This window comes from Cucumis sativus, chromosome 5 (assembly GCF_000004075.3).
Source record: "Cucumis sativus cultivar 9930 chromosome 5, Cucumber_9930_V3, whole genome shotgun sequence".
Classification (NCBI taxonomy): Eukaryota; Viridiplantae; Streptophyta; class Magnoliopsida; order Cucurbitales; family Cucurbitaceae; genus Cucumis; species Cucumis sativus.
This window is the reverse complement of record NC_026659.2, coordinates 25,309,900-25,334,556: the sequence shown is the minus strand read 5'-3', so window position 1 is coordinate 25,334,556 and position 24,657 is coordinate 25,309,900. Positions and strand designations below refer to the sequence as shown.

Below are 24,657 nucleotides of genomic sequence, written 5' to 3'. Positions count from 1 at the left end.
TCCAAGGTTTTGGGCAAAGTTTATATATATTGGGAACTTTTATATATATATATACATATACATATATATATATATATATATATATTTTTTTTTTTTTGACAATGTTGAATAATTCTTAAAATTTATAAAAATTTTCTTACCTTTCATGCATATTTTAAGTTCCTTGTGTCTATCTACATTCGGTCTTGTATACTTATAGAATTGTATTGTTTAGTTTATATTTTTGTAACCTCCCGAAAGGCACCACCGATTAGAGAAAATCTTGCATGCGTTATGCTGTAATGAAATATTGAGAAAGAGGAATGATTAATATGCTTAGACAATTGTGTAATTAGATGAATATATTTAGGTTATATGTGTAGGAAAAACTCTCATTTAAATCATTACACAACACCTATATTAATATCTATATCTGTTAGATAAATAAAGCCATAAGAAATTACATTAAAAAAATGAATAATATCAAACAACAACGAATATGATTTCGAGGATCGTTGTCATCTTAACATTCAGCCATGCAAAGTGCAATGAGTTTCGTAATCTCACAAAATATCATATATGTAAGGAATGACTTCAAAATTATGTCAGTAAGAGCAATAATTTTCGAATTACGTGCTCTTCCTCGCCTTTACACACGGAAAGAAAAAATATTACAAAAATAATTTAAAATAAGTGTGGTGTGTCACGATTGATTTTTGAACACAAAAGATGATATATACAACTCGACTGGACCCATCATTGATGAATAAGTAGAAGCTGTGTCCTTGTTTCTCTAAAACAATAATTGGTCCATTATATTCTGGTGCAAAATATCTCCAGGTACGTCTAAAAACTCCATGAATTTTGATAGTTAAAGGATGGCCACACAGCACACTTAAAAGGGACAGCAATAGCCATTTTTAGCAGGAAGAAGGCTGGTATAAGTTAATTATTGAGATCAGTCTATAAATCATTGAAAGGAAGCTAACAAATATATGTGTTCACAGTAGCCAATCCAAAAATCTACGTTGGGGAGCATATATATAAGCTTAAAAAACAAATTCTAGGTTACAAAATATATGTTACATTTTTATCCTTGAGTTTTGTTTTCATTTCATGAAAAAGTTTTAAAAATTTACATTTTTAAGGTTTATTTAATTTGTTCAGTTTGTGTGCTCTTTTGATCCTTTATACTAATTAATGTGATCTAGTGATTGGTTTTCAAAATTAAAAGAAAATGAAAAATTATTTTAAGTAACAAAACTTACGAAAATATTTGTAAATATATAACATAATCTATCATAAATAGTTTATATTGATTTATTGTTGTTATAATATTTTGCTATATTAAAAAATAACAATTTAAATTATTTAGATTTTGTTAATTTTTCATTGCTATTGAAATTAATTATAAAAATTAACCTCAAACACTAAAGAGAGGCATTTAGCTAGTACTTTTTTAGTACAACAATTCACGGATGAAAATCAAACCCTTAACATGTGAGAAAGATCATATAAAATTATTATTTATCGACTTTCAAAATTGTAATAACTATAAAATTTGAACTCACAAACGATGAAAACTAAATCCATACGATAAATATAATTTATATATAAATATGTAAGTTTTGAGGCATTAATTGTTTAAATAAAAAAATAAAAAAAATTTAAAGGGTGCAATAGTAACTAATGATCACTACCATATTTTAGGGATAATTTTTGGCATTTGTCCTTAATTTCTTAATATACAACAAGAGATTAATTTTTCATCCACTTGGTAACATAAAATGTACTAAAAACTTTGAGACTAAACTCTTGATCGAGAAGTTGATTGGAATAAGCTGTTTAAAGAGGTGATTTCTTAATAACAGTTAACCCATGTCATCCTCTTCCATGTCTAAATCTTCTTCTTTCATTCCATTCGGCAATTTCCAATCAAAATGTGAAGCAATAGATTAGCGCTTTCATATTCATCTCCGAACATTTTCTGCTAAAAGCGTGTGATGAAGGGGATGACAAGAATGTTAAAAAGGTATCAATCTAGGAGGGATGCTTGGATGCACCTACGAACACAATTGTATCTTTATTTGTTTGTTTTTTTTTTTTTTTTTAAATTGATGCTTGGTTTCGATATAAGGCCAGGACAAGCAAATTAGATATAATGAGGCAAATTTTTTAATTTCACACTCATATTTAACTTTGGCTGCTATCATGTGGCATCCCGCATAGTTATTCGTTAAAAGATTAATACTTATGTGCTTAAAAGGGTGTGGGATTGAGTCAAATCTAGGTTCCATCCAATGGGTTCATTTAAAAAATGGATAGTTACAAATTTAGTAATTAAATTCAAAATAATGAAGTATATAACAACATTTTAAAAAATTTGCAAATATAACAAAATTTGTTAAATTCTATCAGTGATAGAAGTCTATCATCGATAGACCATGTTGTAAATACTGATAGACCATACAAGTCTACCAGCGATAATTTTGCTATATATATATATATATATATATATATATTTAAAAACGTTGCTATATTCTTAATTATTATTTATAGAATGGTCATCAATTACATTTACCGTTTAAAAAATTAAAGATGCCAATCAAAAGTTGTGGACCAATTAGTCCCCTTGCCAACCTGCGACATTCATTTTTTTATAGATGATAAAGACTAGAATGGAAATTATATTTGTATAGCTCCTGTACGAGGGTCTCTGTGTGGTTTGATCGACTCTAGAGAGTCTTATTCTTAAAAGGATAAATGAAGTCTGAATCCTTTATAGTTTCATATCGGGTAAACTCATCTCCTTAAATTTACTTACTCTAAAGCTTTCTATGATGGCAATTAACTTAAACTTTTTGGAGTTCCTTTGAACAAGTAAACATCGAGATGTGTTATTTGGATTATTTTGCAAGTGATCTCTTTCCAAAATACAAATTCACGACAGGTAGAAGTTGATCAAATGACTCTTTTTGTCTTGATTTTGTCATCAACACTTCTAATTTCATCATATTATTGAACGTTAAACTTAAAAAAAATGTTGCAATTTTTACCATCATTTTATCAATATATTATTGCCTAATAGAAAAAAAAAAAACTCTAAACTTAAAAGAATGACACATTTAATTTTAAAGCGTAGGCATGAAATAGAAATTAAATTTCCATCTTTGGGATGAAATATGCATACCAACCAAATGTTAATAAATAACTAAGTCCAACCCCAATACCAAAAATAATGTATCTTCTTCTAAGATAAGTTCAATATATATATTTTACATTATATATAGAGTTTGTAAGTTATCATATAAACATTTATTTTAGAACTCTAAATTACAATACATAATTAAAAAAGTGGTCTATATTTTTCGAAAAAGATACGATAAGTTAGTAGGTGCACCAGAACATCTCCATTAGGTGAACACTTCCTTAACGTCATCATCATTCCCGCTTTATTAATAATAAGAGTTTAGTACAAAAAGCAAGGAATACAAAAAGGGTTAGAGAGAAGCCCAAGAGATCCTAAATCCCGAATTAAAAAGCATTGAGATTTAAAGTTATGTTACTAGCAATGTAGTTTATGAAAATAGGAGAGCGACTAGTCCAAAAACCGTTAAAGTTTGGATATCTTCCCACAACACATAAGGCGATCTTTATTCATCATTGAACATCCTCTTAGTTCTTTCAATCCAAATAGGCCAAAGGGTGACAACAACAATGTTAAAGAAGATAACATGCCTCTTTGTTTTGGACTTTGATCTTCAGATATATTTGCAAAGGGAGGCATAATCCTCAAAGTTAAAAGATCGATCGATCAAAGCACCAACTTTTTTCCCAAATACCTTTCGCTCATGAAAAGGTGGTTCCTATCTTCTTCATTTGATTTGCATAGCATACACCAAGAAGGTTTAAGCTATTTGATCAACATATTTATTCCATTTGGATAACAAATAAATTAATAGGTAGTTTAAGCTAAGTAAGGGATGGGAACAAGTTTAAGTGGTGATTATTAATAGGTAGTTTAAGCTAAGTAAGGGATGGGAACAAGTTTAAGTGGTGATTTTTTGGCAGCAGCAAGACCAAAATCCTCTTCCATATCTACATCTTCTTCTTTTATTCCATCTTCCAATTTCCAATCAAAACAGAGTAACAAATTAGCCAATGTCAACTCTACTATAAAGATTCCCATATTCATTCCTGGACAAACTCTTCTACCACTTCCAAAAGGTAATAACTCAAAGTTCTGTCATTTATAATCAATATTACTTTCTATAAATCTTTCTGGAAAAAACTCTTCAGGGTTAACCCAACGCTCTGGATCTCGTCCAATGGCCCACACATTGACATGAAGATGAGTCTTGGGATGTATATCATAACCATTAAGCTTAAAATGAGATGTGGTTTCTCTTGGAAGGAGAAGTGAAGCTGGTGGATGCAACCTTAGAACCTCTTTCACTACCATTTTTAGGTATGGAATGCTCTCAAGGTCCATTTCTTTTATTTGATATTTTTTTATGTGGCTTCTGACATGGTCTTGTAGCTTTTTCATTACTCTTGGGTTTTTGATTAGCTCTGCCATTACCCAAACAATGGTGGTTGCACTTGTTTCCACTCCTGCTACAAAGATATCCTAAAAAGAACAACACTTTCCTTGAGATAAAAGAAAAAAATGAAATTTGAATTTTGTTTGATGTTTTTTACTTTTAAATTTTTTTAAAAGAATAATATGGACACACTCATTTTTATGTGTTAAGAATCTTTGTAAGCCTACCGAAAAAATGGTTAAAATAACTTAAAAGGAAAGTAAAGAATCTACCACACGTAATAACAAATTATGATTGAATAGTTTGATAGGATGGATAAAGGTATGATGCACCTTTGAAAATTGAACTTGTGTACATTATTTTAGATATTACATATTTTTTTGTTATCTAATATTTTATCCAAAAATATTTCACAAATCCATTCAAAGTTTTGAAAACTGAAAAAAAAAAAATATTTTACAAGAAAAAAAAATGACTTAGATGCAATATCGTATTGTACATGTCACAAAAGAAAAAAAAAAGATATTTTTTTTAAAAAGAAGTTTATAATAACTCATGATTAGACACATTTAGATGAGTTGCACAAAAATAAGTGATGCATGCTAAAAGATATCCGGGCATGTGGCTAGGTTGCACCCATTTTTAACAAATAAGATCACATGAGAATTAAATTTTTTTTATGTGACCCAAGTAGTGTTTTTGCTAGATAATGGGTAATTATAATTTATGGTCATTTTATGAATAATAATTAAGGATATAGCAACATTTAAGAAAAAATGCAAATATATAGCAAAACTATATTGCTGATAGACTTGTATCATTGATAGATTTGTATGATAGACCAATATTTACAACATGGTCTATTGGTTATAGATTTCTATCATTAATATATAATTTGACAAACTTTTTAAATATTGCTATATATTCAATTATTTTGAATCTAATTACTAAATTTGCAACTATCCTTACATAATATATGACAACTCCAATGGGAGACCACTATTAATTGACGTTTTTCTTTTTGACTTTTGTTAAGAATTTAAATGTTTCTAAGGATGAACAAATCACTTAATAATTGTTGGAAGGTGAAAAAATCCAATTAATTTTCAAGAATGAAGTGATTATAAAATATATAACCAACCTAATAAAAAATTTAAAATATTTAGCTTATTACCATGATTATTGCTTTAATGCAATCTTGTGTAAGGATGAGTGCATCAGATTGAAAGCCATCTCTCTTCATTCTCAACAAAACATCAACAATGTTTTCTTCATTTCCAGAAGTTCCCTTGTCCATGTTTATACGATCATCAACTACCTTTTGAAAAAAAGCATCCATCTCACCAAAGCTCTTCTCCAACTTCCTATGAACACCACTGATTCGATCAACAATCCAGCCGAAACTCGGAAAGAAATCGGTAATCGAGAAGCTTTTAATGGCATCATTTGTTCTACGCATAACCTTTTGAAAATTTTGGTTATCTAATTCACCCCCTCTAAAGCTCTTCCCAAAACCAATTCTTGTTGTAATATTAGCAGTAAGAGAATAACTTTTTTCACTCAAATCAATTGGATTTGAAGGAAAGTTTATGGATTGTTGAGAGATTGAGTTTATGAGCAAACTCACTTCCTCTTCTCTAATATGGTGAAATGATTGCACTCGTTTAGGACTAAAGAGCTCGAGTATGAAAATCTTTCGAAGCTCTCTCCAACGCTCGCCATATGGGGATAAAGCCAGGTCTTGAAAATTGTAGGAAAATCTTCCACTTCCCGTTAAGCGAGGGCGGCTGCAAGATGCGAGATCGTGGTGTTTGAATAGCTCTCTCGCGGCTGTTGCGGAAGAGATGACGACAGTTGGGATGGAGCCGAGTTTCAGGAGCATGATGGGACCGTGTGTTTGTGAAAGGTTGCATAAAGAGCGATGAGGGTAGGAGCCAAGGAGGTGTAAATGACCCAATAAAGGAAGCTTTGGAGGGCTTGGAGGAGGATTAATGATCAGCTTCTTGTTGTAGCTGTGAATAAGCTTTTTTGTTTTGAGAAGAAGTAGAGAAGTTGAGAGAAAGATGAGAGGAAACCATATGAAAATGCTATTCATCATCGTCTCAACAATGTAACAGTGCATTTAATTCCAAGGTTTGGGCAAAGTCTATATATATATATAGGAAACACTTGCAATGTGAGGAAGCTCACCGACGAACCTTCCACCTTGAGATAGACGTCATGACAATAGCACTTATACAATCTCAGTCTATGATAATCACTTCGATTGTGCTCGTTATTTAATAAAAAGATAAATTAACCAACGAACGAAACTACCTTACAAATCGAGTAAAAAATAAATAAAATAATACGTAATCATACAAATTAAAATCGAAAGAAAGAAGAAATTAAAAGAAAAATTGTATTGAACAGCAAAAACAACGAACCACATATTTGCAATCTTGTCTCCAATAATTTTCACCTTTGCAAATATAGTAAAGTTATTAACTTCCATTCGAGATATTGTTAATTAATATATATATATACATATATATATATATATTTTGACAATGTTGAACAATTCTTAAAATTTATAAAAAATTTGCTTACTTTTCACGAACATTTAAGTTCCTTGTGTCTATCTACATTCGGTCTTGCATACTTATTGAATTGTACTAATTATTTAGTTAATATTTTTGTTACCATCACCGATTAGAGAAAGTCTTGCATATGCATGTTATGCTGCAATGATAGATATTGAGAAAGAAGAACGATTAATATGCTTAGACAATAGTGGAATTAGGTGAATATATTTATGTTATATGGGTAGGAAACTCTTATTTAAATCATTACAGGGACTGTATTAATATCTGTGAGATAAATAAAGCCATAAAAAACTACGTTTTTAAAAATGAATAATATCAAACAACTACAGTGATATTTCTCTTAACATTCAGCCACACAAATTGCAATTAGTTTCTCGTCAAATATCAGATACTTGAGGAATGATTTTAAAATTGTGTCAGCTCTACATAGACATTTCTCTTTAGGTGTAATCGAATTTCGTTCTCTTCTTTCTCGTCTTTACACACAAAGAAGAAATATTAAGACTGGACCCATCGTTAATGAATAGGTAGAAACTGTCCTTTTTTCTTTAAGACAATTGGTTCATTATATTCTGGTGTAAAACGGATCTCCAGGTACGTCTGCATCCTAAAAACTCCATGAATTTTGATAGTTAAAGGATGGCCACACACCACACTTAAAAGGGACGGCAATAGCCATTTTTATCGACTAACTCTAGAAATAAAAAAGATCAACCTATAAATATGGCCACACACCACACTAAAAAAGATCAACATTCAGGCACACAAATTGCAATTAGCTTCTCCCCCCAAATTTTGGGGTAAACCTGAACTTATAAGCATTGCGTTTATCATTTTCTTAAATGTTCGGTTTTTGCGTTTAACAATTCCATTGGATTGAGGTGAGTAAGAAGCAGTAGTTTGGTGAATAATGCCACGTTCTGAACAAAATTGTTCAAAAGGAGGACCATATTCACCACCTAGATCACTTCTTATTGCCTTAATTTTTGTGCTAAGTTGATTTTCAATCTCTTTTTTATAAAGCTTAAACACTTCAATTGCCTCATCTTTGCTTTTTAGCAGATAAACATAACAATATCTTGTGCTATCATCGATAAAAGTAATAAAGTACTTTTTTTCACCTCTAGTTTGCACAAATTTCAAGTCATAAATATCACTATGAATTAACTCTAAAGGTTTGGTAATTCTATGAGTTGAATGAAAAAGTGTTTTAGTCATCTTTGATTCCACACACCTCACATCGATGATTTGTGTCAAAAGTTAATTTTGGAATCAAGTTCATATTAATTAGTCTTCGCAAAGAATTAAAATTAACATGTCCTAGTCTGCCATGCCAAACAAATGACTCCACAATATAAGCAAAAGTAGATACTTTATTAATAATACTTTTGGGTACAACTGTGAGTACATTTAATTTAAATAGACCATCACTCAAGTAACCCTTTCCAATGTACATCTCATTCTTGAAAAGTACAAACTTATTAGATACAAAGACCAACTTAAAGCCATTCTTACTAAGCAATGAACCAGAAACTAAGTTCTTGCGAATGTGAGGAACATGAAGCACATTGTTGAGAGTGAGTTCCTTGCCAGAGGTCATCTTAAGAATCACTTTGCCTTGTCCCTCAACCTTTGAAGTAGAGGAGTTACCCATAAATAGTTGTTCTCCACTAGAAACTGGCACATATGATGTGAACATATCCTTGTTGGCACAAATATGACGAGTAGCCCCAATGTCTACCCACCACTCCTTGGAATTGCCCACCACGTTGCATTCTGAAATGACTGCACAAAGGTCAATATCTGCAACACCATCTGATACTTCATCAACTTCTGTGATATGAGCTTGGACATGTTTTTTCTGAAGATTTTTTGTCTTACGACAATCTTTTGATTGATGTCCCATTTTGTTGCAGTTGTAACACTTGCCATTGAACTTTTTTGTGAATCGTGGTTTTTTATTTGAACCTTCACCAGAAAACTTCATTTTCTTGTTACTTTGTGATCTACTTTCCACAGTGTTGGCCTAGGGATCCATTGTACTATCCGTAGTACACTTTTCCGCCTTTCTATTCTTTTCTTCAATCCCAAGTCGGACCACAAGTTCCTCAAGTTTTATCTCTTTGCGTTTATGCTTGAGATAATTTTTGAAGTCCTTCCATGAGGGTGGCAAATTTTCAATTATTGATGCTACCTGAAAAGACTCACTCAAAGTCATATTCTCAGCATGTATATCATGTAGAATTACCTGGATTTCCTGAACCCGACTGATTACAGTTTTGGAGTCCACCATTTTGTAATCCAGAAATTTTCCAACGACAGAGCAACTTCAATTTTGTACTTCTTCTCTAATGAAGTCCATAGATTTTTGGCCGAATCAACACTACTATACACATTGTATAGTGTGTTATCTAACCCATTCAAAATGTAATTCTTGCAAAGATATTATGCATGTTTCCATGCATCAACTGCAAGTTGCTTTTCTTTGTCAGATTCTCCCTCAGGTAAAATGGGAGCATCCTCGGTGAGAAACTTTGCCAAATTTAAAGTGGTGAGATAGAACAACATTTTTTGTTGCCAACGTTTGAAATCAACACCACCAAATTTTTCTGGTTTCTCCCCATGGGCAACACCAGTTATAGGAGAATTAAAGTTTGTTGAAGTCATATCTTCAAAACAAATAAAGTTAAACAAATAATTAAAGATGAAATCTTACGGTTAATATACTTACTATGATATTTGAAACAAAAAGAAATAATTAAAATAAATCAAGTTAATTTTCTTAATGAGATACTTGAATAACAAAAAATATTTAACACATTCAAGTTAATAGGCTTAGTGTGATAAAAAAAAATCTAACCAATATGTATATATAAAACAAACTAATTTGTATATGTGTGAAATATAAATTTTGTCTTAAGATTGTTATATAGATTATCAATTGCTAGGTATATTATTATCACAGTGAACAGAAAAATCATACACAAATATAAATCTGAGCTCAACGAATTCACGTTGTCTCCTTAAGACAGATTTACTCACCCTAGTGCTTGAGAATTTAGAGTAATTGCCTCCCAGATAGAACTGATCAACTTTCTTCTAAGTGTAGCACCCCGTATAGAAGATCTACGAACGAAACCTTGTGAATCTATCGAACGTTAAGATTGTGGATATGGAGAGAAATTTGTTTATTGAAGACAAATGATTTTTTCTATGTTCTTTTCTCTCAACAAAATGACTTATTTATAGACTTTTTGTGACCATTCAAAAAGTCATGTCCTTTAGTTAATGACACTTTTCATGAAATGATTTAACTTTTTATGAAATGATGCATCCATTCATGAAGTATCATAACCATTTATTCCAACTTTTCATGAAATGATGCATCCACTCATGATACACCATTCATGAAGAATCATAACCATTTATTCCAACAGAATATTCACTATAAAAAATAAGGAAGGAGGATACGGAAATTTACAAATCACGTAGACAATTATAGACAAATCACGTAAAATTTTCGAACTTCTCTCCAATGATCACGATATAGAGAGAAGCTTATGGCGAGATAATTGTACGATAATCGTTATCCAATACTGCAAATAGAGAGAAGTAAGATCATTTGAATGGTATGTAATAAGTTAATAGGTGTGATAAAATAATTATATTTGCAAAAAATATTATATATAGCACAATAGCTATAATTAATTTTCAATTTGGGAGATAAGTGGTATGAGTTGATTTTAGTAACTATCAATAATAATATACACTGAATAACGGATTTGATATTTTAAAAAATTTATCCGTTGATTGGTAACATTTTTGCTATTTTTGTAAATATTTTTACTCCATTTTGTTAATAGAGCTATTTACTATTAATTTTTTTCATAAGGAAAAGAAATATAATTAATTGAAATGGTAGTTAGTAAGTTAATGAAGTAAAAGTAGATGGGTTGCGTTTTGTTTGGATGATAAAGGGAAGATGATTAGGTTTTTTGAAGAAATCAAGACACTAAAATTGGTTGCCTAATACTGAAAATGGATAAAGATGGAGTAGATGATAATGACAAATTCCATTTCTTAGTGTTAGTATCATCATCTTTCTTAAACTCTTATGTAAAATAAATGTGTTCAAGACGTGTGTGGAAACAACTTTTCATTAATGATAATCTTCTTATTGTAACAATGTTCTTGTGCTTCTAGAATGAACTTACTAAAACGCTTAATCCCTTAAGCTTGATGACACTAAATCAGTTAATCAAAGGAAAGGAGATGTTAATTGAATTGAGAATGAAAGAGATAGAGGAGGGGAGAGGAAGAGTGTCAAAAGGAGGAACAACAAATCTATGTAAAAGGAAAAAGAAAAGTAGAAATAAGAAAGTATGAAAAGATTTCATCTAGAAAATAATTTATTGTTGATCGATAAGATGCCAATTTTTGTGAGGAAAAATGAGAGAAATTAGATGATGTAATGAATAATAATTGGAAATGGGATGAATAATACTAATAGACTTCTCCACCACAAGGAGTGTGTGGTAATAAACAAAGTGTGCAAGTGGAAGAGGTGTCAATTTGAGTCCATTTGGTCGAGCAAACATGTTAGCATGGCGAAATATCTCTTGCCACCTATTTTTATCCTACATATATATATCTTTTTTTAAATACTAATATTAGTAATAATTGCTAAATTATTTATTTATTTACTTTAAAAAAAAGTAAAAAAATTAATAATACATAATATCTTATAATATTTCATTTTCATCATTTTAGGAAACAAAAATAAATCAATTTGTTTTTTAAAAATCTTTTAATATTATATTTGTACTAATTTAGGAAAAAAGAAATGAATTTGTTTTAAATAAAATCTTCTAATATCAATTTTCACTTACTTAAATTATTTTAGGAAAAAAGAAAATTAATTTTAAGTAAAAGTATTTTAATATTCATTTGATATATTAATTTATTTTTCACAAAATCTCAAAATATCTCATTTAATTTATTTTAGAAAAATAAAAATTTGTTTTTATTAATATAATATCAAAATTTGATTTTATTATTATTATTTTTTTAATTTGTGGTACACTCAGGGTCTGTAAATAGGGACCCTTGTCATTTTGAAAAAGAGGAGGAAAGTTTCTTAAACAAAAAATTCTTTGGGGAAGAGTTTTTTTGAACAAAGAATTATTTGGAGAAAATTTTCTTACAAAAAGTCTAAACCCTAAATTTTTAGAGAGAATCTCTTAAAAAGGTGAGTTTTCTTATTCATTTCATTACATTAGTGTTTTACTTTTTTTTTTTGTTTTTGTTTTTGTTCCTCCTTAGCAAATCAAATTCCATTTTAAAATACACTTTGTTGGAGGTTCATGTAGTAGGGATTTACTCCCAAGGATCCGCACCTCATCGATGATTTTTGTGTATTATTATTATTATTATATATATGGGTGGCGGCAAGGTTTAAAAAAAAAAGAAAACTTCCTTTTCTTTTCCTTTTATCTTTTATTATTATTATTATTTATATATTTATTCGTTGTAGTTGTCTACCAATTGTATTTTCCTTTTATATTTATTTTTTTAACTTGCTTTTTTTGCCTGCATAATAATTATTATCATGTAATATTAAATTTATGGATATTTTTTACACTTTGCAATATTACCATGATATTTCATATCAATTATTTATTTATTTTTCCTTATATCGTATTTATCTTTAAATTTTATCATTCTAAAAAAAATCATGGAATCTAGAACCTGTTATTTCTAGATTCTTGAGGTGAGTGTTCAATATCTTTGGAAGTCTGAAATTTGATCCCAAGAAAAAATGAATTTAGTCAATGTTTTTTTTAAAATAATCTTTTATTCAAAGTAGTCTTAATTAATGGAATATTATTCCACTTATTTTATGACATCATTGCTTCAAATATTGAAGTAATGATGGGTGAAATAAGACCATTGGTTTAAAAATAAATTTAAAAAACATTTCCAATTCAAGATTTGAACTTTGGACACGGTTTATTTAAATGAGTGTCGTGGGGTACTAATACCTTCCCCACACACAAATGACCCTCGGACTCAACTCAATTTTTTTGCAGACCATTTTTTTAAAATTGTTTATTTTATTTCGGTGTCCAATCACACAGTAAAAAAGATTGATGGCGACTTCTGTTATATTTTAAAACTAGCTCTTTTGAGGACGTCGGCCGCTCCGCGTCGTCTTGGGCACGTGGCGACAATATCGATGTCAATAAAAATATAAGAGTTTCAATCTTAAAAAAATATATGATATAAAGTGATATTATAATTAGTTAATGAAATTTTTGTTATGATTTAATTAGACTATAATTAACCATTTGAACATGATATAAAAAGAAATCATGTAGGGTTTTGTTTTGTAGGGCTGAAAATTAATCTCCTATATGTTTTTCTGGTCGTCGTTCTTTCCATAAATACATTAACTTTTCATTAAACTAAGTCACTAAGAAATTGACCAAATAGTCATCTTCACATGATAATGCATAATACCATTTTACTTCATATGGATTCTTCCATATCCTTATAACCTTCCTCTTATCTTCTTTACTCTTTTTCAAGATAAACACAAACCAAATTGCCTCTCTTAAAAAGGTGTGATTAGACACCGAAATAAAGTAAATATTAGAAGAACAAACAAAATTTTCCTTCCTCCTCCATCCCCTCCAATGCTTCCTTTCTTAGGCCATTGACAACTCATTTTAATTGCCTCTCTTCCCCATAGCTCATTTCACAACCTTTCAAAATCATTAGAATTTTTTTTTAAGTCGTTGTCATTTAAATTCTTTTACAATTTTTTTCTTTCAAAAATCATTCAGAAATTTAATTTCTTTGAAGTTATAATTTTTATGTATTTACAAACGTTCCAAATTTAATTATTTATGATTTAATTCGTTTTTCAATCAATTTTTTCTAATAACTTATATAATTTTTTTTAAACAAAAAAAATCTAGAAAATTTGGGAGTTTGAATTTTTAGAATTCTTGAGGTGTGAGATTACATCTTTGGGAGTTCGAGATTCAATAAAAAAAACTGATTTTAATTATTTTTTTTAAAAATCTCTTTATTAGAAAGCTATTTGTACGACATATTTTGAAAATCTGTACTGATTTTTCACTCTCTTGATGTGAGAAAATTTTCTTCAATATAGCATAATTGATGGAATGTTTTCCACTTATTTTATGAAATCATTGCTTCAAACATTGAAGTAATGTGGGATAAAATAAGACATTAATTTTAAAAAATTGAATATTTTCAAATTCAGATTTGAAATTTAGCCACGACTTTTTAAAGTGGTGTTGTGGGATGCCAACACCTTCCTCATTTGAACTCAACTCAATCTAGTTTTTTGCATACCATTTTTTTATGATTTTATTTTAAACTTTACTTTATTTGGGTGTCCAATCACACTGTAAAAAGATTGTTAGCGACTTTTTTTTGTTTTATTTTAAAATTAACACACTTTGAGGACGTCGACCACTATGCTTCGTTTCAATCGAGCACGTGACGACCTTTAGAAACAAAAAACTTAACATTTATTTAAGTTTAATGTCTAATTTGATGACATAGAAAATGTTGTTGAAATTTTTTTGACAAAGAGACTAATCTCTGATCTTAATTATGTGCACCAACCAACAGTAGATCTGTATTATAGAAAAATAGGTGACCTTCATAAAACAATTGAAATAACACAGTACAAGCAAATTAAACAACAATGAAGTAAATAAAATTCGATCGATTTCCGCTGCATATATCTAAATTTTCCATCAAGTACTTCTCTGAACCTTAGGATCATCACCCTAAATAACCATAAAAAATTAAATATGTTCATTAATATAAATTTTAAATAGGTTATAATATATATCAAAAAAATGATCACATCAAGAATTTAGCTTAACTTACACATCGAGTAGTTCAAATCCACCATGTTTGTATATAAAAAATTGCTTTTAGAACTAAGCATAACATGTGCAAAATATGTCATCTTAATAGATGAACACTTGGTGATCATAATCTTTTTCTAGTATGACCAACTCTACAGATCAACCTCTAAAACACTATGAAAATTTGGTAAATATTGATTAATTTTGTTATATTTGAAAAGGTTGATTTCTTTAAATAAGGATGAAAGAAAAAGAAAAAATGACCAAAACTTTCCAAAATTGTAGAACCATATACATATAATTGGGGGAATCAAATCATTCACTTTTGCAACACTGTTCAAACCTAATTCTTCAATTTGGAAAAAAACAAATAAATCTATATTGATAGAGTACAAGAGGGTAGAGGAAAAAAAAAAAGATTATCTTGTATAGTTGTCATTCAGAAAAGATTCTCTTACGTTTTTGTCCATATTTGTTACCAATAATTAATTAGTGTGATTGGAGAAAGACAGCGACCTAATTTCTCATACATACATACACATATATTACAAAGATTTGGTTAATTGAAAGTTGAAATTTTATCTAAAGTATCAAATCCACGTTAACTTATGTTATTAGTATTAAGATCGGGTTAATGATAACTAAGTTTTAATTATCATCACTCTATTATGATTGTCTACTTCAGAAGGAAGATACGAAGCTGGTGTGATCATTAGTAGGTATTAGAGGATCCCAACTAAATACGCTAAAAGCGTCATTTTTTCATAAATTATTTAAAAACTATGGAGTAAATTTTGGTACTTATAAAAAATGTATTATCATTTTTTTTCTTTTTTCTTGTAAACTCAAAAAATCTCAAGTACAAAAGGGTTTAGCCAATTAAAATATGTCATGTGACGAAAAAAATTAATTATTGTTTTTGTTAAAAAATGGGCGTTGTATGGAGTTAAATTCAACCCCATTTCCCTTTAGATAAAAATTTACATAGTATTATAAAGTGCACAATAAAGTGATATACAAGTTATATTGAATCCGAATGCATGTGTGTATATATATATAGATATAGATATAATTGACTTATATTTCCTATATAACCCTACCAACACAATGTCCATTACTTTGTACCTTTCTTTTTGATCTTCATCTCTCAAATGCTATAGTTGAGTCATACAATATGAATAGCCTTTCCATTTGTGTCCTTTCTCTTCTCTTTTTCTTATGTTCTCTGATCCTTCTAAAAACCAAGAAAAATGTTGAACTTAAACACAACAATAACCATAAATTTCTTCCTCCTCCAAGCCCTCCCAAGCTTCCTTTGTTAGGTCATTTACACCTCCTTGGCTCTCACCCCCATCGCTCCTTATGGAACCTTTCCAGAACCCACAGTCCCATTATGCTCCTCAAATTTGGCTCCGTCCCGACCGTCATCATTTCTTCTGCAAAGATTGCAAAAGAGTTGTTCAAATGTCATGACCTTGCTTCTTGTAGCCGCCCTCGCTTAGCGGCGACCGCAAAATATTCATACAACTTCTTAGATTTGATTTTTTCCTCTTACGACGATCACTGGAGGGAGCTTCGTAAGATTTATATCGCTGAGCTCTTTAGTCCCAAACGTGTGCAATCTTTTCAACATATTAGAGAAGAGGAAGTGAATCAACTTGTGAATTCCATCTCTCAATCCTCATCTTCTTCAACTCTATTTGATTTTACAACAAAATCGTATTCTCTCACGTCTAATATCATTACTAGGATTGCGTTTGGAAAGAGTACTAGAGGGAGTGAAAGTGAACTAGATGATGGTAATGTTGAGGGGGTTATACAAAGAGCGAGTGCGGCGATCGGATGCTTCTCGGCAAGTGATTTCTTTCCTAGTTTCGGATGGATTATTGATCGGCTCACCGGTGTTCATGGACGACTAGAGAAAAACTTTAAGGAGTTGGATGCTTTTTTAGAACATGTAATTGAGGATCGTATTAACTTTAGGACAGTTTGTCAAAAAGAAGAAAACATTCTTGATGTTTTGTTGAGAATGGAGAGAGATTGCTATGAATTTGGTTCAATGAAATTCACTCGAGATTGCATCAAGGCAGTTGTCATGGTAAATCTTAAATTTCTTAGGCATAACATTTAGTTTCATCCCAAAATCGTTTAAATTATTTCTTATAATTTGTGAGGATCTTTTTAATTTTTTAATGCAGATTCTCTAACAAAACCCATTAGTTTTGGCAAGGTAATATTCAAAAGATTTTATGTCATATTTATTGTTTGTTTTAAAAAAATAAAAAATTACAAATAAGTTCGGAAACTTTTTTTTTTAAAAAAAATATATAAATGAGAATTCCAAACAAGTAACAAGAGAGGTTACAAAATGAAAATTTTAAAGTTTGCATGGCATATCAAGGTAAGTAATTTTCTCTTGTAACATAGTTCAACTAGCATCCGAGCGTATTAGTACTTGTGAAAACTATGATTCAAACTTCCCTACCCCCAATCATAGGTGTGTCTCAATGTCATTGTACATCTATATATGTTTAGTTTTTTTCAACTGACATGATCAAACACACTTATGTTTATCTTTTTGATGTGTGTGATTTAAGAATTTATTTCTAGCTGGAGTAGAAACAGGAGCAAACACACTTGTTTGGACAATGTCGGAGCTAGTTAGAAATTCAAAAGTAATGAAGAAGCTACAACATGAAATCCGAAGCACCATAATTGGGCAAGATCAAGTGAAGGAGAACGAGATCGAAAAGCTTCCATATCTAAAATTGGTGGTGAAGGAGGCTTTGAGGCTTCATCCACCCGCCCCAATGTTGCTTCCAAGAGAAACCATGTCTCATTTTAAGCTCAATGGTTACAATATCGATCCAAAAACTCGTATTCATGTGAATGCATGGGCAATTGGAAGAGACACTGATTCTTGGAAAAACCCAGAAGAGTTTTGTCCAGAGAGGTTTATGGAAAGTAATATTGATTACAAAGGACAAAACTTCGAGTTAATTCCATTTGGAGCTGGTAGAAGAATATGTCCAGGTGTGAATATGGGGATTGCAACGGTAGAGTTGACGTTGGCTAATATGTTAATGTGTTTTGATTGGAAATTACCAAATGGAATGAAAGAAGAAGATTTAGACATGGAAGAGGAATTTGGTATTACAGTTTCCAAGAAATCACCTCTTCAACTTCTTCCAATTCCTTGCTTCAACTCCAATTAATACTCATTTCATCTTCCTGTCATGGATACAAACCTAAACTTGCTCTAATATTGGGTCTTCCCCTGTTTTGTTATATTATTGTAATTTGCAACGACATTATATTGGCCATAAAATCAACTCTTATATTTGTCTTATTTATGTTTCTTTTTTTCATATTCCTTCTTTTTTTTCTTTTGAAAAAAATCAAGTATCATATATGAAAGCATCTTTTCTATCCTTGAGTTTTTAGCTGTTGGTTATTCTATTGTTGTACTCAATTTGACCAATAAAAAACACACCTTAATTTGATTTGTCTAAAATAATAAATTTATAATTTGAGAAAGAATGTAACATGTAGATGGTGGTAGATAATAAAACTACATCAAATTATATAAATAAAGGACGATGATTGGGTTACTGTCCTCAATAATTCAAATAATATACATCACTTCATTTCTTATAGTGTCTTTCAATTTTTAGAGCTTTCTGGAAGTGGACCCGCTGTTTGGATTGGGAACAAGTAATGGACAATTTATATCAATTGAAAATAAAGTAAAGGACGATGATGTAGATATAGGTTAGCTAATTGGGTTGAATGTTGATAATATTTGCTGCTATTGTAGTTGTTCAAATCCTGCTTTCGGTGACTAATCACTCTCCAATCACGTCCTCTATTGTCCTTCAAAAATTTAGAAATGAAGTTCATTTGAAAGCAACGTATACGATATAAAGAACTTTATTAATCCCGATTGCAACCAAGTTTTTTTCCAAAATTCAACGCTCCATGTGAAAGTGTCGTTGCTTTCTACTTCACTTCTCTTGTTGATTAGGTTATATATATATATATATATATATATATATATATATATATATATGACATGTCGCCATGTGCCCGAGACGAAGCGGAGCGGCCGACGTCCTTAAAAGAGTTAGTTTAAAAATAAAATAAGAGTCGCCACCAATCTTTCTTACGGTGTGATTGGATACCGAAATAAAGTAAACAAAAAAAATTGTCTGCGAAAAAAATTGAATTGAGTTCGGGAGTCATTTGTGTGGGGAAGTTATTAGCACCTCACAACACCCATTTAAAAAACGGTGCCCAAATTTAAAATCTTAAATTGAAAATATGTTTTAATTTATTTTTAAACTAATGTCTTATTTTACCCTATTGCTTCAATGTTTGAAGCGTGGAATAATATTCCATTAATTAAGATTACAAATTTAAAATTTCTCACCTTAAGAAAATGAGAAATTATTACAATTTCTCAAAATCTATCCTAGGCTAGTCTTTGAATAAAGATTTTTTTAAAATACTAATTAAATTCATTTTTTCTTGAGATTAAATCTCGGACTTCCAAATATATTGATCCCTCACCTCAAAAATCTAGAAATAACGGACTTCCAGAAAGTTTTAGATTCCATCGTAGGATTTTTTTTAAGGAAAACGGTATAAGTTTTTAGAAAAGACTGGTTTAGGAAATCTTATGAAATCATATGTTAAATTTTGAAGGTTTTGAAAAAACATGAAACATTTATAGCATTAGAGACAAATTTGCTAAATGATTTTTTTTATAAAAAAATGTCTTTTATTTAAAACATAAAGAATTTTAAATTGGAAGAATTTTAAAACATTAAAAAATTTAAATACAAAGAGTTACATTTAAGTGCATATAACAATAATTATGATATATGAACGTGAATGGTAAAAGAATGGAAACATAATAACAATAAAAAAAATAAGAAAAGAATAATCCAAATTTGATATTATATTAATAAGGTAAATTTCATTTTCCTAAAATAAATAAACTAAACTAAATGCGATTTTTTGAGATTTTGTAAAATAAATAAATAAATTAAATGGATATTAAAAGATTTTTTTTTTTGAAATTAATTTTCTTTTTTTTCCTAAAATGATATAAAATACTTAAAATTGATATTAGAAGATTTTATTTAAAACAAATTCATTTATTTTTTTCTTTAAATAGTACAAATAATATAGATGTGATATTAAAATATTTTATTTAAAATAAGTTGATTTATTTTTATGTCCTAAAATAATGAAAATGAGATATCAATAATATATGTTATTACTAAATTTTTTACCTTTTTTTCTAAAAATAAATAAATAAAAGTTTAACCATTATTACTAATATTATTTTTAGAGAAAATTATTGGTAGGATAAAAATAGGTGGCTACATGACAAATCACCAATTTTCCAAGAGGCTACCTCTAAATAATGTATATAATATATATTCAATGTTGAAAATCCTTCAAAATGTTATTCATTGTTGATTAGTTTATTGTTCTTTTTTAAAAAGGATACGAACGGTGGGTTAGTAGGTGCACCCTTTTAAAGATACTAAATGAACCTCTATCATACCCAATATATATTCATAAAAGCGCAAGGGAACAAAAAGTTCAAAAGCTAGAGATAAGCCCATACGACTATAACAAAACATTGATATTTAGAGATATAATAGAGAGTGTGTAATTAACAAAAAAAAAAAAAAAACTTGCCTTTTGAAGTCGATAGGCCTCTATTATTTATCATTATTCACTTTCCATTTCATGTTGCTTTTATATACCACTCAATCCTTTTATGTATGGATCTCCAAGGAGCATTTGAGCTGCTATCATTTCCTTTATGTGAAAAATCTCCCAACAAGTTGGAATAGCATCTATGATAGATCTCCATACAGATTTTGGCTCACATTGATACATCCATAGACATTTGGTTAGTAGAGCGAAATTTGTGTCTGAGATTAACGTAATGCCAAGGCCAATCTTTATCTTTTGGATTGATAACAGTTCTCCCTATATACTTATTATCTTGGAAAATATTGCTACCATTGATTAACATTACCCAAAACAATATTAGGTATAATTCAGTATTTCATTACAATTTTCTAGTAAACTCTTTTCTTCATTCTTCTTCTATTATAATAATAATAGTAGTAATAATAATTTTGCTATGTGATATATTGGTAGATAGAGTTGAATCTGCTGCAAAAGATAAAAAAAGTTCAACGATGTGAAAAATAAACTAAATGAAATGCAACCAAGTAAATTAAATGATACAAAGAGTAGTAAATGAGTGCATTTAATGCACTGATATCTATATGTATCGCATTTCCATTATACCCACAAAAAAAAGAATTGAATTATCTAAACGGAAATGAAAAAAAATTGTCACCTAACATATCATTGATTAGATAATTTTTATGCATATGGGATGTGCAGTTTGTAAGTATTTTTTCAAGACAAATATATGTATTTTTCTTCAACTATTATATATGTTTAGTCCAACCCAACCCAGACAGAGTCTTATTTTTGAAAGGATAAATGAAGTCTAAATCCTTTAAACTTTCATATCGAATAAACTCATCTCCTAAATTTCTTACTCAAAGACTAATCAACTTAAAATTTAGAGTGCCTTTGAGCAAGCAAACATCAAGATATGTTATTTTGGCTGCTTTGCAAGTGACCTCTTTCCAAAATACAAATTCATGACAGGTAAAGGTCGATCAATAGACTCTCTTTGTCTAGATTTTGCCATCAACACTTCTAACTTCATCGTCATATTAATTAAACATTAAATAACTTAAACAAATGTTGCAATTTTTACCCTTACTTGATCAATTGTTGATAATAGAAAAAAAAAAAAAAACTCAAAACTTAAAAGAAAAAAAAACATATCATTTTAAAAGAGTTAGGCATATAATAGAAATTAAATTCCCATCTGAGGGGTGAAATAAGCATACAAACAAAATATTAATAAATAACTAAATCTAACCCCAAAACCAAAAATGTATCTTCTTCTAACATAAGTTCTTATATATATAGAGAGAGGTAGGTTATCATATAAACATTTTAGAACTCTAAATTACAATATATAACTAAAAGCTAGGGTGGTCCATTTGAGCAACATATTTATTCCATTAGGGTAGCAAATAAACTAAGAGGTAGTTTAAGCTAAGTAAGGGACGGGAACAAGTGTTAGAGGTAACTTTTTGGCAACAGCAAGACCAAAATTCTCTTCCATATCTACATCTTCTTCTTTCATTCCATCTCCCAATTTCCAATCAAAACAAAGTAACAAATTAGCCAATGTCAACTCTATTGTAAAGATTCCCATATTCATTCCTGGACAAACTCTTCTACCACCTCCGAAAGGTAATAATTCATAATTCTGTCCTTTATAATCAATGTTATTTTCCATAAATCTTTCTGGGATAAACTCTTCAGGGTTATCCCAACATTCTGGATCTCGTCCAATGGCCCACACATTAACATGAAGATGAGCCTTGGGATGTATATCATAACCATTAAGCTTAAAATGAGATGTGATTTCTCTTGAAAGGAGAAGTGGGGCTGGTGGATGCAACCTTAGAACCTCTTTCACTACCATTTTTAGATAGGGAAGCCTTTCCAGGTCCTTTTCTTTTACTTGATCTTTTTTTATGTGGCTTCTGATATGAGTTTGTAGCCTTTTCATTATTCTTGGGTTTCTAATTAACTCTGTCATTGCCCAAACAATGGTGGTTGCTCCTGTTTCCACTCCAGCTAAAAAGATATCCTAAAAAGAACAACACTTCTTTGAGATAAAAAGAAAAAATGAAACTTGAATTTGGTTTGATTTTTTTGCTTTAAAAATCTTAAAATAGAATATTGACACACACATTTTTATGTTAGACTCTTTCTAACCCTACCAAAAAAATAATTAAAATAACTTAAAAGAGAAGTAAATAATCTACTTGAATAATTTTATAAAATGCATAAACATTAGATGCACCTAAACATTTATATATTTTGAAAACGAATATATATAGAGACATTTTTAAAATTAGAAAAATAAATTAAAATATTTACAAGTTATAATAAAAAAATTTATTCTATCATTGATAAAAAAAATATCAATAACTATCACTGATAGAATTGTTGATAGAATTTGCTATATGTTGTAAATATTTTGTAAAATCTACTATTATAAAAATTCTATATATATATATTACGAGGAAAAAATATGTTAGATGCAATATCATATTATGTACCTGTCACAAAAGAAAAAAAAGATAAAATGATAATTTTTTTTTTAAAAGTAAAGTTAAGTTTATCATAACTTGTGATTAAACATATTACAAAAATAAGTGATGCATGATAAAATATGTATATCTGGGTTTCTGGCTATGTTGCACCCATCTTGATGCAACTTTACTCCATAAAATTTTTTCATCTAACCTAAGTAATATTTTTTGCTATATACTATATTACAGCTCCAATGGGAGACCACTACAAATTGCCGTTTTTCTTTTTTTCTTTAGTTAAGTTAAATGTTTCTAAGGATGAACTGATCACTCTGTAATTGTTCGAATGTGAAAAAATCTAATTAATTTTTAAGAATGAAATGATTATAAAATATAGAACCATCTAATCAAAATTTTAAAATATTTAGCTTATTACCATGATTAGTGCTTTAATGCAATCTTGAGTAAGGACGAGTTCATCAAATTGAAAGCCATCTCTCTTCATTCTCAACAAAACATCAACAATGTTTTCTTCATTTCCAGAAGTTGCCTTGTCCATGTTTATACGATCATCAACTACCTTTTGAAAAAAAGCATCCATCTCACCAAAGCTCTTCTCCAACTTCCCATGAACACCACTGATTCGATCAACAATCCAACCGAAACTCGGAAAGAAATCGGTAATGGAGAAGCTTTTTAGGACACCAGTTATTCTATGCATAACCTTTCGAAAATTTTGGTTATCTAATTCACCCCCTCTAAAGCTCTTCCCAAAAGCAATTCTTGTTGTAATATTGGCAGTAAGAGAATAGCTTTTTTCACTCAAATCAATTGGATTTGAAGAAAAGTTTATGGATTGTTGAGAGATTGAGTTTATGAGCAAACTCACTTCCTCTTCTCTAATACGATGAAATGATTGTTTAGTACTAAAGAGCTCGAGTATGAAAATCTTTCGAAGCTCTCTAAAACGCTCACCATATGGGGAAAAAGCCAGGTCTTGGAAGTTGTAGGATAATCTTCCACTTCCTGTTAAGCGAGGGCGGTTGCAAGATGCGAGATTGTGGTGTTTGAATAGCTCTCTCGCGGCTGTTGCGGAAGAGATGACGACGGTCGGGATAGAACCGAGTTTCAGGAGCATGATGGGGCCGTGTGTTCGTGAAAGGTTGCATAAAGAGCGATGAGGGTGGGAGCCAAGGAGATGTAAATGACCCAATAAAGGAAGCTTCGGAGGGCTTGGAGGAGGATTAATGATAAGCTTCTTGTTGTTGCTGTAAATAAGCCTTTTGGTTTTGAGAAGAAGTAGAGAAGTTGAGAGAAAGAGGAGAGGAAACCATATGAAAATGCTATCAATCTTCATCTCAACAATGTAACAGTGCATTTCCAAGGTCATATATATAGGGATCTTTTATCATATATATAT

At 29.8% G+C, this 24,657-nt stretch overlaps 2 protein-coding genes and 1 pseudogene across 2 annotated transcripts; 1 reads left to right on the top strand and 2 right to left on the bottom strand.

The window, feature by feature from the left end:
• Positions 1 to 4,000: 4,000 nt before the first annotated feature.
• Positions 4,001 to 9,014, bottom strand: LOC105435699 (annotated as a pseudogene).
• Positions 9,015 to 16,091: 7,077 nt separating this feature from the next.
• LOC101203858 (cytochrome P450 71B37) lies at positions 16,092 to 18,447 on the top strand. The gene is made up of 2 exons (XM_004135234.3): positions 16,092 to 17,116; positions 17,616 to 18,447. Exons 1-2 carry the CDS (start codon positions 16,193 to 16,195, stop codon positions 18,231 to 18,233), a joined length of 1,542 nt encoding a protein of 513 aa, XP_004135282.3. The 5' UTR covers positions 16,092 to 16,192; the 3' UTR covers positions 18,234 to 18,447.
• Positions 18,448 to 21,908: 3,461 nt separating this feature from the next.
• Positions 21,909 to 24,657, bottom strand: LOC101215503 (cytochrome P450 71B10-like). The gene is made up of 2 exons (XM_004135447.3): positions 23,674 to 24,657; positions 21,909 to 22,789 (listed from the first exon to the last, which is right to left on the bottom strand). Exons 1-2 carry the CDS (start codon positions 24,625 to 24,627, stop codon positions 22,181 to 22,183), a joined length of 1,563 nt encoding a protein of 520 aa, XP_004135495.3. The 5' UTR covers positions 24,628 to 24,657; the 3' UTR covers positions 21,909 to 22,180.